Source organism: Atheta coriaria, unplaced genomic scaffold, assembly GCF_025399875.1.
Source record: "Atheta coriaria isolate IRGN ID8LTWV9N9 unplaced genomic scaffold, Caltech_Dcor_3.1 hic_scaffold_16_pilon, whole genome shotgun sequence".
In the NCBI taxonomy this organism is placed as follows: domain Eukaryota; kingdom Metazoa; phylum Arthropoda; class Insecta; order Coleoptera; family Staphylinidae; genus Dalotia; species Dalotia coriaria.
Window position 1 is genome coordinate 669789 of NW_027045458.1, and position 15684 is coordinate 685472.

At 33.8% G+C, this 15684-nt stretch overlaps 3 protein-coding genes across 3 annotated transcripts; 1 reads left to right on the top strand and 2 right to left on the bottom strand.

Moving 5' to 3' along the window:
- Nucleotides 1–5193: 5193 nt before the first annotated feature.
- Nucleotides 5194–15648, top strand: LOC135802231 (organic cation transporter protein-like). Its single transcript, XM_065315785.1, has 7 exons — nucleotides 5194–5859; nucleotides 10297–10480; nucleotides 10554–10812; nucleotides 11408–12037; nucleotides 14626–14801; nucleotides 14860–15032; nucleotides 15094–15648. The coding sequence occupies exons 1-7, from the start codon at nucleotides 5432–5434 to the stop codon at nucleotides 15257–15259; spliced, it is 2016 nt and encodes a 671-aa protein (XP_065171857.1). The 5' UTR covers nucleotides 5194–5431; the 3' UTR covers nucleotides 15260–15648.
- Nucleotides 12070–14557, bottom strand: LOC135802232 (carboxypeptidase B-like). Its single transcript, XM_065315786.1, has 5 exons — nucleotides 14330–14557; nucleotides 13948–14262; nucleotides 13796–13892; nucleotides 12511–12804; nucleotides 12070–12441 (listed from the first exon to the last, which is right to left on the bottom strand). Exons 1-5 carry the CDS (start codon nucleotides 14399–14401, stop codon nucleotides 12107–12109), a joined length of 1113 nt encoding a protein of 370 aa, XP_065171858.1. The 5' UTR covers nucleotides 14402–14557; the 3' UTR covers nucleotides 12070–12106.
- Nucleotides 13003–13748, bottom strand: LOC135802311 (carboxypeptidase B1-like; the record flags this gene model as incomplete). The annotated part of the gene is made up of 2 exons (XM_065315877.1): nucleotides 13003–13374; nucleotides 13454–13748. Coding segments are annotated over 2 exons (630 nt in total), but the record flags the coding sequence as incomplete, so codon positions are not given.
- Nucleotides 15649–15684: the final 36 nt, after the last annotated feature.

Genomic DNA, 15684 nt, shown 5'->3' on the forward strand with positions numbered 1-15684 from the left:
TTTTAATACTTAGTTTTGCAATTTTAGTAATACTTCTACGTAAAACTAAATTCTTAAAAAAAAAGTAATTTTCCTCGCTATTTTGGCTGCCTACATTAAATGATACAAACCAATATCCTTTTTATTTCATAACAGGAAAATGACGGAAGTCTAAATGTTAATAATACCTTCTACTCTTAGATAAATTCAAGTTTAAACGCTATAGGCAAATTGAAAGAGAAGGTATCTAATAAAATCGATGCATATACTTAAAAAATAATAAACGCACGCGTCTCTTAAAACGCTCACTTTTCTTCGCTCGCTGAGATTGCGGAAACCTTGCCGCGTTCCATTATAATATTCCAACGGCAATTCCTCTTAACGCGCGCGCTAATTAATGAAAACGTAATTAGACAAGGCTAACACGTTGACATCTGGACGCGTGTGCAGTCGCCACACAATGCTATCGTAACACTATCGCCGCACAACGGTGAAAACCGTAAAAGATATGCAAATGAAAATCAATCAACAAAATTGACGCAGCAAATATAACAATTTAAGCCTACTACCTACTTAAGCTAGAATTGTATTTATAGGTCTATTAGAACCGGCCCTGAATTTAAATCATTTACATGTGGAGTAATTGTATTGTAAAACAGTTGACATTGTCCGCGTTCACGTAATCTTGTTTTCATTGTTTTTCTCCCATCGCCCGCTGCTAATAATAGTCGATAATATTAATTATAAAGCAATACGAACATTATTGACAAATGTTTATAATTAGAGCGTTTTTTGTTAGCAAGTATTTTGTTGAGACACGGAATCGAGATCGTGTAAAATGTAAGAAAACAAAGCGACGCGTGATGAAATTAAACGGAATGTCACGATCATGAGAAATAAATTTTCAGGTTTGTCCTCGCCGCAATCAGTTTATAAATTATTTCATGCAATTAACAGACATAAATATCATTACGGGCGTCATTTTATGGACCTGTTTTCAAACGTTGCTAATTGCCATTAAAGTGTTACTATAAAGAATTCTTCACATAAAAATTAAACTGAGTTCAAATTTGAACAATAAATAATTAAAAATCAGACTTATAACGAAATATTTCAACTTATTTACCAAAAATTAAATAAATATTTATTGTTTACTTAAAGTTTCCTTCGCGGACAATTTATCTTCACACTTCTCGTATCTTGCTGTGTGTTACCCTTCAAACTGTTTGATACAATAGCATCTAAGACAGATTGATTGAATTTGAACACATTTTTAAGAAGTTAGTATTATAAACAGTAGACTTACATTCTATACAAAAAATAATTTATTATCTTTATACTCTCAGATTATGTAATAAAATATTCATTAATGAAGTGAATAGTTCTTATTTACCCACAAAACTAAAATATTTGAGAAACATTTTTCCTTTTTACAAAAATTTTAGGTATGAAAAGTCATTTATAATCTGGAAAATTAAAAATAACAGCGATTTATGGCTGTAGAATGTTGCCTGATATATTGCGGTGTTGCCATATGCAACCTTTAATATATGCAACCTTTCAAGCATTTTCGTTCAAATAAAACCTTATTTCTGACATAAAACAATAAAACCATTGAAACGTGAAACATTCAGTTAAAAATTTACAGTTCATGCACCCAAAATTATTGTTTTTGCAATATTTTAAACATAAAATACACGGAAATAGTAATAAAAAAATATACACTCAAAATAATTTGCTGTTAAAATTGTGTTTAAAGTGCTTTAATGCGTTGATAGTCACATCTAGCATTGTGAGCATTGTGCAAAAATTATTGATGAAGCGTACAAGGAGAAACTAGAAGGATATTCGCGCGTTTTGCGCGTTCGCGTTCAAATCGGAATTTTGTTACCCTCGATGCGCGAAATAATTGAAATAATTGTGTTGATATCCGATCTTAATAACATAATTCTCAACGCGCTAGGTTAACTAAATTAAATGTTAAATATTAAAAACTTGGTTAGAATTATTAAATCAAACTACTATATGTGCATACCACAATACACATCTTATTAAACACATTATAAAAACATTTCCAAAACAGTAAATCAAGTTCATGCACCTAACGAAATAACCGCAATTATTTTGCGGTTTGCGTTGGGATCGATAAACATTTAATTAGATGTTTAATTTCTATCTCCGACAGATCAACAATTTGTATATATAAAATATTTCAATGTCAAACTTTTCAACATTTCAATAACATGTACAATGATTAAAACTTTTAAATATTTACTTCTATAACACTGCAATGTTTAATATTTTAAATAAATATAAAATCAATTTAAACGTTCTCGTAAATTTTATATCTTGCGGCTTTATTGACGATTATTGCTAAATGAAAATCATTGAAATAGATTTATTGAACGTCGATATCTCGACAAATATCTGCACCGAGACCACGAAACAAGATAGATGAATGAAAGCCAGCGAATATGATTGTGATTATTACATTAACGTTAATATAACGTCAATAGTAACGAGCGCGTTGCGGATATAACTCATGCCTGGCGGGTACACAACTATGCGATTTAATGAATCGTTGTTTAAACGTTAAAGTTCATTAATATCCGGTTTTATTCCAACTGAAACTTATATTGATATAGGTCAAAGAATTGTCCACATAAAATTCATTTTTTGTTCATATTTAGGTCGATATAGGACGCCACTATAGGCAACTAACATTACACTTAAAGTTTTGATCGGTGTGTTGCATAATTCATTCATTTTTATTAGAGTTGCAGTACAAATATCATTAACATTAACATTAACTTTAATAAAGAAACATTAATGTATTTCTAATGTTTATAGTTTGTCTTTAAATAATAACTATTCACTTTATTCATGATTATTCTACCGCACATCCAGGGATAAATTATAAATATTTTTCTGTAAAGAATATAATTCTTCATTGTATATAATAGTAACTTCCTATAAATATGTGCAAATCCGTAGAATATACGTTAGATGCTATTGTATCAAACAATTTGAAGGGTAACACACAGCAAGATGCGAGAAGTGTGAAGATAAATTGTCCGCGAAGTAAACTTGAAGTAAACAATAGAAATTTCTTTGATTATTGCGCGTACTCATGCTTAATGCTCATGTTCCTCTGATCTTGCGGCTGGCGGATGATACGCTTCGCAGATTCAACAAGGTTTTGTTGCAAGTTTGCATTTTTTACACTTTAAATTTCTTCCATTAAATAATAAAAAAATAAATAAAACTTTAATAAAATAAAAACTATATTTAATGTTTTAGATGTAAAAACTCTTATTTAATGAAAAATGATATAGAATTAACTATTGTTTGGATGATCTTGAGTTAAAATTACATTCTCGATATCTCAAACATTGATCTACTTTTCTAATTTTTAATGTGCTGTATAATGCGGCATGTGTGTTTTCTATGCAGGTGCAGTGCGTGATCTTGATACATCTCCTTTCATTTGACATTCGATTTTTAATTTCGCATTCGACAATCCAATCCAATTACGGCATATTAAAACTTATTTATTATTTAAAGTGTTAGTTAATCTATAGTGGGATGAAGGTGAAATTGAATTATTTTTACCTCAAAATTAGTCCTATATTATTTTAATACATTTTTTGCTATTATAGGCATACCACAATACGCAATACCACAAGCCGCCATTTTTTTATAAATGGTTTCCGGAAGTTAAATTGTCTTGTCATGTTTGTGTTAATTGTGTCTATTAGTTATTTCCTTCCATTGGTTCTTTGTGATTCATTTCTTTAAGCATTCGGTTTGTTTATTTGTTTGTTAAAGAATATGTATTAATAATATTTTATAAAAAGTACGTATTTGGTCGGTGGTCGGCGTTATGCTTTAGTAACAATATCCGGCTCGCACCGGCGCATGTGCCGACGAGTGTAACAACAATAAGGAAGAAACTTCAGGAAGGAGCGATTCCACAGCAGTCGGGCACTAAGGTCACTACTTTTTGTTTCGCACCGATATAATTACGAATCAATCAATAACGCTTCTAATCAAATAGACAATTAGAATGTGTCGAATTTATTAAGATTTAATATCACTTGGTAAACTTGAGAGACCTTCAGATGAACACATCAAAATTATTTTTAAGAAATCTATAGGCAACCACCTGTTCAATAAATTTACATAAAATGTGATTTGTGTCACGTGTGGCTAAATCAATATATTTTTAGAAATATGTGTTAATTAAAAAGGCGCGACATTCCCTTCGAAAAATCGTAGACTAACAAATTATTTAAACATTATTAGCGTTAAAAGTGTTAGCACACTCCATTTTTGACGCCATCAATGAGGGAATATAATAAGTTAATGAAATTGTTTTGACAAAACGCTTGAAATCATTGAATATTATATTGCTATAATGCCATAATGCTAAATAAAGAAATTAGCAAGATAAATTAACAGATTCTAAATCTAGTTCCAGTTCATCAAAATTTTCCATTGTGAAATTTGAAATGGGCAGAAAATTTTTGTATTTTGTTGCTATGTGATGAAATCTTGCATAAAATGATATGAGCATCCGGCAGGCATTTTACTTTAGTAAATTTTAGATTGTAAAGGAATAAAAGAGAAGAAAACAAATTAAAATCTTGTTTGAAGGCAACACGAATGGAATAGAATCGTCTAATTATAACAACATGGTCGGAAAATAGAAGTGAAACCGAAATAAGAATAGATGCATCGACGTCAGTAACCAACACAAAATAGAATACAAATAATAGGATATTCAATTCAACACGAGTCTATTCAGGACAATTCGTGGAAAATTATACAAATGGTAATAGGTAGGCAACCAAATATGCTCATTAAAAATTTAAAAGCAAACAAAACAAAATCTACGGATAGAAACACATTGTATATTATATTGCAGGTTTATTCGTGGTTACTTCTGGTTGGAATCGGTTCTGATCCGTCTTCACCTTCTCGCTAGTTGACTTTTACATTGCTCTTTGCTTATTACCCGCTGATTGTCTGCTTTGTCTATTGCTTTAGCATTACTTGTATCGCGCGCTGCCAAGAGGGGATGTTTCAAGGCAAAATCAGCAAACATACACGGCGTCCGGCGTCGCAGGACGCTGCCCCCCAAAACACCAACGCACCGCGTTACTATAAAAACGTCCCCGCGTTCCAACGGCGGTTTAGTAATCCTGCGACGAGCCGTAAGCGGACACGCGTCTGTCCACATCGGTGGTCATTACATCAAGGATTAGGATTGATCGTGCTTATTAGCAACCGACGCTTTGCATGGTTTGATTATAAGCAGCGATTAGCCTAACCTTAAAATTTAACCTAAAAAAACGCGCAAAATTTAACCGCATTTCTTATAAAGAGTTATGTATTAAGAGTTGCCTACTTAATTTTAAATCGGTAAATACCCGGGAATTTAAAACTAAAAATGCCACCACAGGAGACATACACGTGCCCAGCGGAACAATCCTCGACGCATGCAACGCCAATGCACAGCCCAACTCACCCCAATTTGGAGAATGTACAACCGCCCAGTTTGAGATCCGATAAGTTGGGAGAAGGTTATGTGAATGATGCTTTCGTCGGAGGACAAGCAGATGCAAAGAGTATTACTTCATGCACTGATGTGCAATCTGTTAATAATGGTCAAGATGGCGATAAGGATGCGTTTGATTTTGATGATCTTTTACCGCATATTGGCGAATTCGGACGTTACCAAATCGCGCTTTTTTTCTTGATGATTCCTTTCGCGTGTTTCGTCGCCTGGGTTTACTTCACGCAGATTTTCATCACGCTAGCGCCAGAACAGCACTGGTGTTGGGTGCCGGAACTAGCAAATCTTACAAAAGGACAAAGGTAAGCAGAGAACTTAAATTTTTTAGGTTAGTTTCAAAAGAAAATTAATTTTATGACATTTAGAAGATAATTAAACTCTACAAAAATAGATTACCACATAGAATATGTATTAAGGTCACTTAAATTACACCTGCTACCCTTATTAGAAGCAATTTCATAAAATAGAACAAGAAAAGGACAAGAACCAATATAAATATATCTATTGATTGAATCCAACAAGAAATTCAGTTAAAAATAAATTGAATATAAGAATAAAAGCAATAAAACACGGGTAGAAATGTAATTTGTTTAAAGTTTAACGAAACGCAGCCTTGACGGTTATAATTATTACGTAAAATGCAAAAAGTAAACGCAAAATGATTTATATAGTATTATTTTATTAAGTCAATAAACTATTTTACTTTCCTATGCGCTAACGCGCATGCGCACTCATAACTTGATGTCATAACCTAAAATATAACATTTATCAATGAAAGGATCACGAATATCATGTGTAATTCTTTACTAGGCTTTGCTTCATGCGACATTGACCATGTTGCTTGTTGCACTCGAAGGTCTCCAGCGCCACTCGCTCGGCAAGACGCAAAGAGCCTTCAGCAGTCAACGCACAACTCAACCAAACCACATTAAATTCTAGCAGCATAAAAACTCTAAACACATTGTATATATCCGCATAATTTGGTACGCTTCGCTAGCAATCGGTTATCGGTTTAAGAGAGGAAGTTACTGCAACGTTTTTGTTTTGCTTCTACGTTTTACTTAAAAGTTTTAAACACTTGTTAATCGACTAAATAGTTATTTTCACTTTTCTCGTTGGTTTAATGAATAAATATGCAATATAAATCAATTATATTTAACAGCAAACGCAGTAATTATTGAAACATGTTAATTTCGAACGTTTGAAACCCAACATTACAACAATATAACATTACACTTTGATGAAATAAGTGGATAATCACATGTGTTTTGCGTTTACGCTCGTTTACACTCGTTTTGCACAATGTCACACACACTCGCTGGAGTTAAATGTCACACAGATAATTAAATTATGTTTCTTGTAGTCTTATTCTGATAATTACTATAATATTAGATATTTAGATATTATTCTACGAAACTAATAATATTCAACCTTTTGTTGTCATTCTGAAAGTCTAAAAGTGATTGCTAGGAGACTACCCAATAAAAAATTTGGGTTTACATGTTATTAGATTGATTTTTTATTCAATAAATTTTTTTTGTTGTTGTTTTGCGCATGCGCAGATAGATTTCTGTTTATATATTGCAATCAGTATATATCACGATAATTATTTATGTTAAATTAATATGTATCTAACTAAAATTGAATGCATAGAATTACCATCCATTATCCGCCTCTAAGTGTTTATCTGTTTATCATAAGCGTTTAGTCCTTTCTGCGTTGCGCAACGCCCGCAATCCCGGAGCGGGCCGCGCGATATGATTGAGCGTACGAGTATAATTATGCGGGTTGAAGCAATGCGAACTTGAGGCGAGCGAAACAATATGGCGATCACATTGCTGGTGTTGCAGCAATGGCGCATTAAATGCGTTTATAGACGGTGTTCTGCTCTGATTGTGTGAACTTCGGCCGCCGCCGCAGCCCGCAAGTGGGTCGCGCGACGCGTCCGCTTTGTGAATGTGCACGAATAATTGTTTATTGCATTTCAATCTGCGAAAGATAAATAATTGAGTTGAGCATTCAACTAACAATATAAACAGAAGGCATGTGCTGACATTCGTTTAATTCTATAAGAAATTCCATGAGAAAACTTTGTAGGCTATTTTATTGAAGTTATTATGATAATAACAAATTGTAAAACAAAAAGTGTTTTAGTTAATGTGTTTATTATTCATGTATGTTTTTGTAACCTCAAATCGACGCTCTCATTTTATACATGAAAAACTTTTCCATGAAATAGAAAAACACTTTTTTTCTTGTTGGCACGTTAAACATTTAAAGAAGAATCATTGGTAAAATGTTTACATGCCATTTTGTTTTCATTTGTTTTTCGGCTTTTTTATTTGGGGTAATCACTACTTTTACGTCAATGCAATAATTTATAGATTGCATGATATTTTAGGAATCAAGTTAATCAACAACTTTTTTATTTTTGTGTTTTACACCAAATTAAAGCTATTTTTCTTCTTTTTTCTATGACGCGACATTCCTAACCTAAATTAACACCTATTCATAATGCCAAACGTCGCGTCAAATAAAAAAATACCACTCAAACTTATTCTAAACAATTTTTATTTAAAAAAATAACAGAAAATTATATAAAATACGTTAATATCTTAATGTGTAACAAATTGATCGTTGAACAAATAGCAATGACACTCTAACCCGAAACGTGTTGGCACTGCTGGCATCATTTTTAACCAGCTCACGGTTCACCACTTTCAGCGCTCTCAAGATGTCCAAACAATGCGAATAACACTCGTTGAATGCAGCATAATTGCTCTCATTGCCAATTTCTTACATAAATCTATTTTTACACCACGTGCACAACATAATGCGAACGTCGATTAAAATATTACTGTTTGACAAGTTACAGACTTGATTAATTGATCTTTGATTGTTCAACGTTCAACTTAATCTCAACGCGTCAGAACTGAGTAATTAACTAATGTAATTACATAACGCAGGAAAATACGGATGGAATACGGTGTTAAATAACTTGTTTACGTTTTGTTCAATCATTCATTCATAATTTGATGAGATCAAATGCAATCCTACGTCATTTAATTTTATTTTAATTTTATGTTTATTAAATTAGTTGTATCAGTTGTATAAATTTACTATAAGTTATAAAAAACATAAACCAGAAGTAAACACAAGAAGCACACAAAAAATTAATAGGTAACTAAAGATGAATGAACGAGAAATAAACTTCCTAACATTCTTCTGACTCTGACTGTGAGTCTAGTCTTTAACTACTTTAGTAACGTTAGTAATAAGGGGAATCCCAAGGCCGCTCGGTAGCAGTGCGCTCAACATCATCATTATTAACGCGATCAAATTTCAGAAAATGATGATTCATTCTCGCGTATTGATAATTGCTTTTGTTTATGCTTTGTTACTAATCTGCACACACATAGATGCATATACACAGTATTATCATGTTTATTGTACTAAACAAAGTGGATTTTGTGATTTTTTCAAAGTGCTAGTTAAAATAATTTGCAATTTCAGTTCAGGTAATTTGTAATTTGAGACGCGAACGTCAACAACTTCAATTATTGAATTTGTTTGTTTATTGTTAGCGAAAAAACCCACCAACTATGAACTTTGATTACTCAGGTAATTTGATATTAAAATTATTGTGATTTTTTTCTATTTGTGGTTGAATTAAAGTGTGAAATTAGTAATTATATTTTGTAGTAAATAATATTGTAGTATATGAACCCGGAAATTATTTAAGGAAATACTTCTTTGATTAAATTAAAAAATAAAAAATAAATTAAAGTCTAAATAAGTCGCAGTTACATTGTGTTAATTATAACTGCAACAAAATTTACATAATTATTAAATTTTTTAAGTGTTTTTTTTATTATGTTGGGACAAAAATTTGGAATAATGTTATCACTAACATAGTTTTGAAATATAGCTGGTACATTTCCTCATACTTTCAGATAATTTAGTATATCTAGATGCAAATTATGGAAATATTTTTTGATATTGCATAATAATTTAAGGAAAATGTCAAATATTTCAATATTGCAACAAATTTTTATACAAATTTTGCGTTTAATTTTTTTTTAATTTTTAATTTTTTCACAATTTATCGAATGTATGTGATTTGCTTGACTCTCTGCTGCGTTCGTCGCCGATTGTTGTTAATCACCTTGAGAGTCCGGGCATTATTTTTGCATTCATTACGGTTTTGCGTGAAGAAATCGGCCGGCTGCCCGCGTTTTATGCGAAACGATTGCGATTAGCATTAACACACTTCTCGACCGACCGACCAAGTTCACTTCTATTACTTACCTGCCTCGCCAGTGTGTAATGTGCACTTACCGCTATGCGCCAACTGCAGCCAGCGATTACAATTAAAATTATTAAATGTTGCCGTGTGATTTTTACAGCACGCGTCTACAATTTTCTACGATAATCGTACATAATTCAAATTTTAATGCACGGTTATTATCTCTTTTGTGTTCAATTCGTGTGTACAAATCAAAGTATTGAGGTTAAATATGTCAAATGTCAGAAAACAGAGCTGCCATCTATCAAAACTATGATATAACCTTAAAACATTAAACTGTTTATTTATTGTTATAATTTATAGCAATTAACAACGAAATTTATTATTAAAACCTTGGCAATTTGTACAAGTTAATTGCAAACCAAACATACAACATACAACAATCTTTTGCATATGCAAACAGTAATTAATTAGTGTTTATTTAAATTTTCAGAATGCACTTAGCCATACCGAAAACTAATGACGTACACGATCGTTGTCGAATGTACGCTGTGAACTACACAGAAGTCCTGCAACAAGGACTTGCTGAACCGGATCCAACATGGCCGACGGTCGGATGTCGCAATGGCTGGGAATATAACTACACGGATGTACCATATGCAACTATTGCATCTGAAGTACGTATATAAACTCATAGATGGCGATACTTGTATTATATTCATATTAAAATATTGAAATGTTTTTGTTTAGTTGGATTGGGTTTGTGATAACGATTCACTGCCAACAATCGCACAAGCCGTGTTTTTCTGCGGTGCCATCCTAGGCGGTTTGGTTTTCGGCTGGATCGCTGACCGTCAGGGGCGGGTCGCCGCCCTCGTGGGTACCAATTTTGTCGGTGGCGTTGCCGGAGTCGCCACTGCTTACTGCGGAACATTTACTGCATTCTGCATCTGTAGATTCTTCGTTGGAATGGCGTTTGACAACTGTTTTACCATGATGTATATTTTAGGTAAGAATAATAAATAATTAAATAGAAATTGCAGTAAAAACTCCATTGATTAAGAGTTCAGCGTAAATACACAATAATTAATTAGCAAAATTACAAATGAGTTAAAACTAATAACACGGCGAATCAAGGCTCACGCATTAGCGTAATAACTAATAAAGACAAACTGAGGTCACCGGCGAAACGAGACTTTGAAGAAACTCTTTGAATCATTCAATATTCATTTATTATTAAACACAGTCGAGTTTCAAATATTTTGGAATGAAACCTTGTGTTGTGCGTTGAATGTGATGCAAAAAATACATGTACATATTTAATTTAGTGAAATGAGTACTTTTTATGCTTATGTTTTAATTTTATAAGCATTTAATTATCTATATCTTGCTGGAAACTGTCGAGATGTACGCGCACAATTACTGCAATTTTTCTCAACGTCACCTTGTGTGATCACTCGCATTATAAATCAACGCGCACAAGAATAACGCGAATTAATCTGGAATTTTCATGCAGATCTCGCGTGATTCACTGCAATAAATTATAAACTCAGCTACTTACGCAATTAATTAAATAATCATTGCTTGATTGATTTTATTTACAGTATTGGAATATGTTGGACCAAAATGGCGGACGTTTGTTGCCAACATGTCAATCGCCATCTTTTTCACCGCTGCGTCAACGGTATTGCCGTGGATAGCTTTGTGGATCTCCGACTGGCGTTTGTTGTGTATTGTTACATCAACTCCTCTTTTCATCGCTTTGTTGACTCCATGGGTAGTGCCCGAAAGTGCTCGTTGGTTAGCTTCGCAGGGAAAAATTGACAAAGCTATTGGTATTCTACGTAAATTTGAAAGGATCAACAAACGCTCTGTTGACGAAAAGCTCTACAATCAATTCACTGCGAGTTGTTTGAAATCACAAAAGGAAGAAGAGGCAGCCCAAAGGTCTTATTCAGTATTGGATCTGTTTAAAACACCGCGCCTGCGCAGAATTACTATTTTACTGATTTTTATCTGGATGGCCATTTCTTTGGTTTTTGATGGTCATGTGAGGAATGTTGGAAGTTTAGGTCTTGATGTTTTCTTGACTTTCTCAATTGCGTCTTTCACTGAATTCCCAGCGGATACTTTCCTAACCTTTACTCTGGACAAATGGGGTAGAAGATGGTTAGCATGTGGATCAATGGTGTTAAGTGGAGTGTTCAGTTGGCTCGCCATTGCAGTACCATTAGGTGAGTAAACAGTAAAAATAGTAAAAGTTAGGTTATGTATAAATAATAATTTATTGCACAAACATCACTTTATTCCACTGCTTCTTTAGAAGGCGGTGGACATGAAGAACATGTTTTCTTTTTCTTCTTCGGGCACGGTTTGCAGTCGTCGTTTTCATCTTCGCCGTCGTTTTCATCAATTATTATATCCGCAGTTACTTTCTTACATCTTCTACGTTGGTAATACACTTGAGCGTGACGCGCCATTGCAAATATCGCCATTGTTGTTTCAAAACCAATTGAAGGGATGTGTTTCTTGTGCGGAGTAAAACCGGAAGTGCCATAACCTTGCAATTCAAAAATGTAGGAGAATTTTATGCCGTGGACATAACGGGCGTAATCTGTGCTGGTTCCAGCTGCTAAATCTAAAATATTTTTAAAAAATTTGGAGATTATGACTTAACCTCAATTGTGGAGTGGTTGTAAATAAGTACTCATAATTTTTGCGGCGTTTCCAACTCGCATTTTACGTTTTCCTTCCGAATGTTTACAAATTGCGTTTCGTCCATGCATTGCACATTCAAACAAATCTTGACAATCGGGTATAGGTGCTTTGGTAAACGACCATGGATACAATATGGCGTTGCCGTAACAATGTAAACTTATGTACAGTATAATTTTCTTGCAATATTTGTTGATTGCAAACGACATAGCTTTACTAGCTGGTTCACTAAGCGGTTCTTCACCTCGGTAGTTAAATGAACCAGGATCATCACTACTCCCAGGCACTATAAAATAATTAATTAGTAATTATTAACGAAAATGAGTATTTGAGTAACTTACATGAGAATCCAATAGGAAAATTACGATTTAAGTCAACTCCTTGTAACGTCACATCTGATGAACAATTCAACGTTCGATTCTTCAGTTGGCTCGCCATTGCAGTACCATTAGGTGAGTAAACAGTAAAAATAGTAAAAGTTAGGTTATGTATAAATAATAATTTATTGCACAAACATCACTTTATTCCACTGCTTCCTTTGAAGACGGTGGACATGACGAACATGTTTTTTTTTTCTTCTTTGGGCACGGTTTACAATCGTCATTTTCATCGTCGCCGTCGTTTTCATCAATTATTATATCCGCAGTTACTTTCTTACATCTTCTACGTTGGTAATACACTTGAGCGTGACGCGCCATTGCAAATATCGCCATTGTTGTTTCAAAACCAATTGAAGGGATGTGTTTCTTGTGCGGAGTAAAACCGGAAGTGCCATAACCTTGCAATTCGAAAATGTAGGAGAATTTTATGCCGTGGACATAACGGGCGTAATCTGTGCTGGTGCCAGCTGCTAGATCTAAAATATTAGAGGTTAATAAAATTTTAGAGGTTATGACTTAACCTCAATTGTTGAGTGATTTTTAGTAAGAGCGTACTCATAATTTTTGCGGCGTTTCCAACTCGCATTTTACGTTTTCCTTCGGAATGTTTACAAATTGCGTTTCTGCCATGCATTGCACACTCAAACAAATCTTGACAATCGGGTATTGGTGCTTTGGTAAATGACCATGGATACAAGATGGCGTTGCCGTAACAATGCAAACTTATGTACAGTATAATTTTCTTGCAATATTTGTTGATTGCAAATGACATGGCTTTACTTGCGGGCTCACTAAGCGGTTCTTCACCTCGGTAGTTAAATGAACCAGGATCGTCACTACTCCCAGGTACTAAAAGATAATTAATTAGTTGTTATTAATAAAACATACTAAACTTACATGAGAATCCAATAGGAAAGTTACGATTTAAGTCAACTCCTTGTAAAGTGACATCTGATGAACAATTCAACGTTCGATTCTTACGCCATAGTCGATACTACAACATAACCTCAATATAACTTAACCTTATTTTCATAAAACTTGTGATTTACGCATTTATTTTCCATGGAGAATATATAACCATCTACGTTCACACACGGCACTATGTAATAGTTTATATGATCCAAAATATGATGATTAAGGATGATATAGTTGATAAGATACATTGCAGTAGATGTAGACAACCATTCACGTGCATGGATGGTAGCATCAACAAACACAATATCGCGTGCTTTTGATTTTGAACTACACGCGTCTTTCTGTAGTTTAATCATGTATATCTCGGCCATTTGTGTTGTGATTCCAATTATTTCAATTTCGGCTAGATGTGGATATGTTCGACATATTTCACCTAAATAAATTTTGATCTAAAGCAAATAAGAAGAAACAAAACAAATTTATGTTTAGATTTGAGTTAGGATAGTTCTTGTTCACCTCTAAATAAGTTGGAAAGTCAACAAATGGATAGTATGAACATTTTTTGCGACTGCACGGTTTATTTGCCATTTATTTATTGTTGTACTTCACCCACAACTGAAATGATGACGTGACTGTCCTCGAATCATCCAAGTAAACATTTCTTCATAATTTTCTTTTAATTTCTTTCCATTTGTAAATATTATTCACAAAATCATTTTTATTCAAAAATTTGACATTTGCACAAATGATTTATTAACCTGTGACAATTACTCATGGCTTTCTGAGACATTAAAATAAAAATTATTTTACAGGTATTACTTCTGCATCGATGGCCATTATCGGACGTTTCGCTGTTAATCTTTCCTACAACATCGGATTGCAATATGCTGCTGAATTATTACCGACCGTGGTAAGGGCACAAGGTGTAGCTTTGATCCATATTATGGGTTATGTTGCCAGCATTGTTGCTCCGTTCGTAGTTTACTTGGTAAGTGAATACAACCTCGACACAAAACCGATATTTATTAAATTTATTTCCTTTCAAGGAAAAATTCGATGCTTCTCTACCGTTGTTCATTCTCGGCTTGATTGGAATCATCGGAGGGTTGCTTTCACTCTTTCTACCTGAAACTCTGGATCAAGAACTACCACAAACTCTGCAGGATGGTGAAGAATTCGGAAAAGATCAGAAATTCTTATCTTTCCCATGCATTAGACCGTAAGTAAAATAAACTAAACTCTAAATCTTCAAATTTAACATTATTCTTATATACTTTTAGTAAACCTAGTGCAGTTGAACCACGAGAATATTTCCGCCGCACCACATCCGTTCGAGTTTCAACCTCAGCTTCGACGCGTGGCGCCATTCGATCCTCGATGATCCAACGAACAAACTCGACTAGATCCCGCCGCTCCTGCAAAGAATCCAACAGTGAATTGGCGTAACTTAACCTCACTAAGGATCAGCCGTTGATTTGTGTGATTTAGTCGGATTTCTAGCTGAATTTGTGTTGCTGCGCTCGTTGAGCATGATCCTTGATCATCCATGATCTCGTCGGTGGTTGGTCGGCCATTTGCTGTATGAGACATCCACCAGGTCATTGCAAAATGGCGGTCGCACGCGTTTTTTGTTTTTAGTAAAGCTTCTCGTCTGTGGTATTCAACGTGCGCGCCACCGTTTTGATTTTTGTACATATACAGTGTGTCTAGTGTGTTGCATCCAGTAATTATTTGTCTTATTTAATATCCAATGTTAATTATTTTGTATTTTGTGACTCCATCAGCGGAATCGTTTACTTTAAAAGTGATTGCATAAATAAACTAGGTGAAATAAGTTTGGTTATGTTTCATTTTGAAATTATATATGTATT

Bases quoted from the DNA above. Each gene is read 5' to 3' on its own strand.
- LOC135802231 (XM_065315785.1), top strand. From the start codon at position 5,432: ATGCCACCACAGGAGACATACACGTGCCCAGCGGAACAATCCTCGACG. The intron at 10,481-10,553 runs GTACGTATATAA...GTTTTTGTTTAG, and splicing joins ATGCAACTATTGCATCTGAA to TTGGATTGGGTTTGTGATAA. The intron at 12,038-14,625 runs GTGAGTAAACAG...ATTATTTTACAG, and splicing joins CGCCATTGCAGTACCATTAG to GTATTACTTCTGCATCGATG.
- LOC135802232 (XM_065315786.1), bottom strand. From the start codon at position 14,401: ATGGCAAATAAACCGTGCAGTCGCAAAAAATGTTCATACTATCCATTT. The intron at 14,263-14,329 runs GTGAACAAGAAC...TATTTGCTTTAG, and splicing joins ACTTTCCAACTTATTTAGAG to ATCAAAATTTATTTAGGTGA. The intron at 12,442-12,510 runs GTACTTATTTAC...AAAATATTTTAG, and splicing joins AAACGCCGCAAAAATTATGA to ATTTAGCAGCTGGAACCAGC.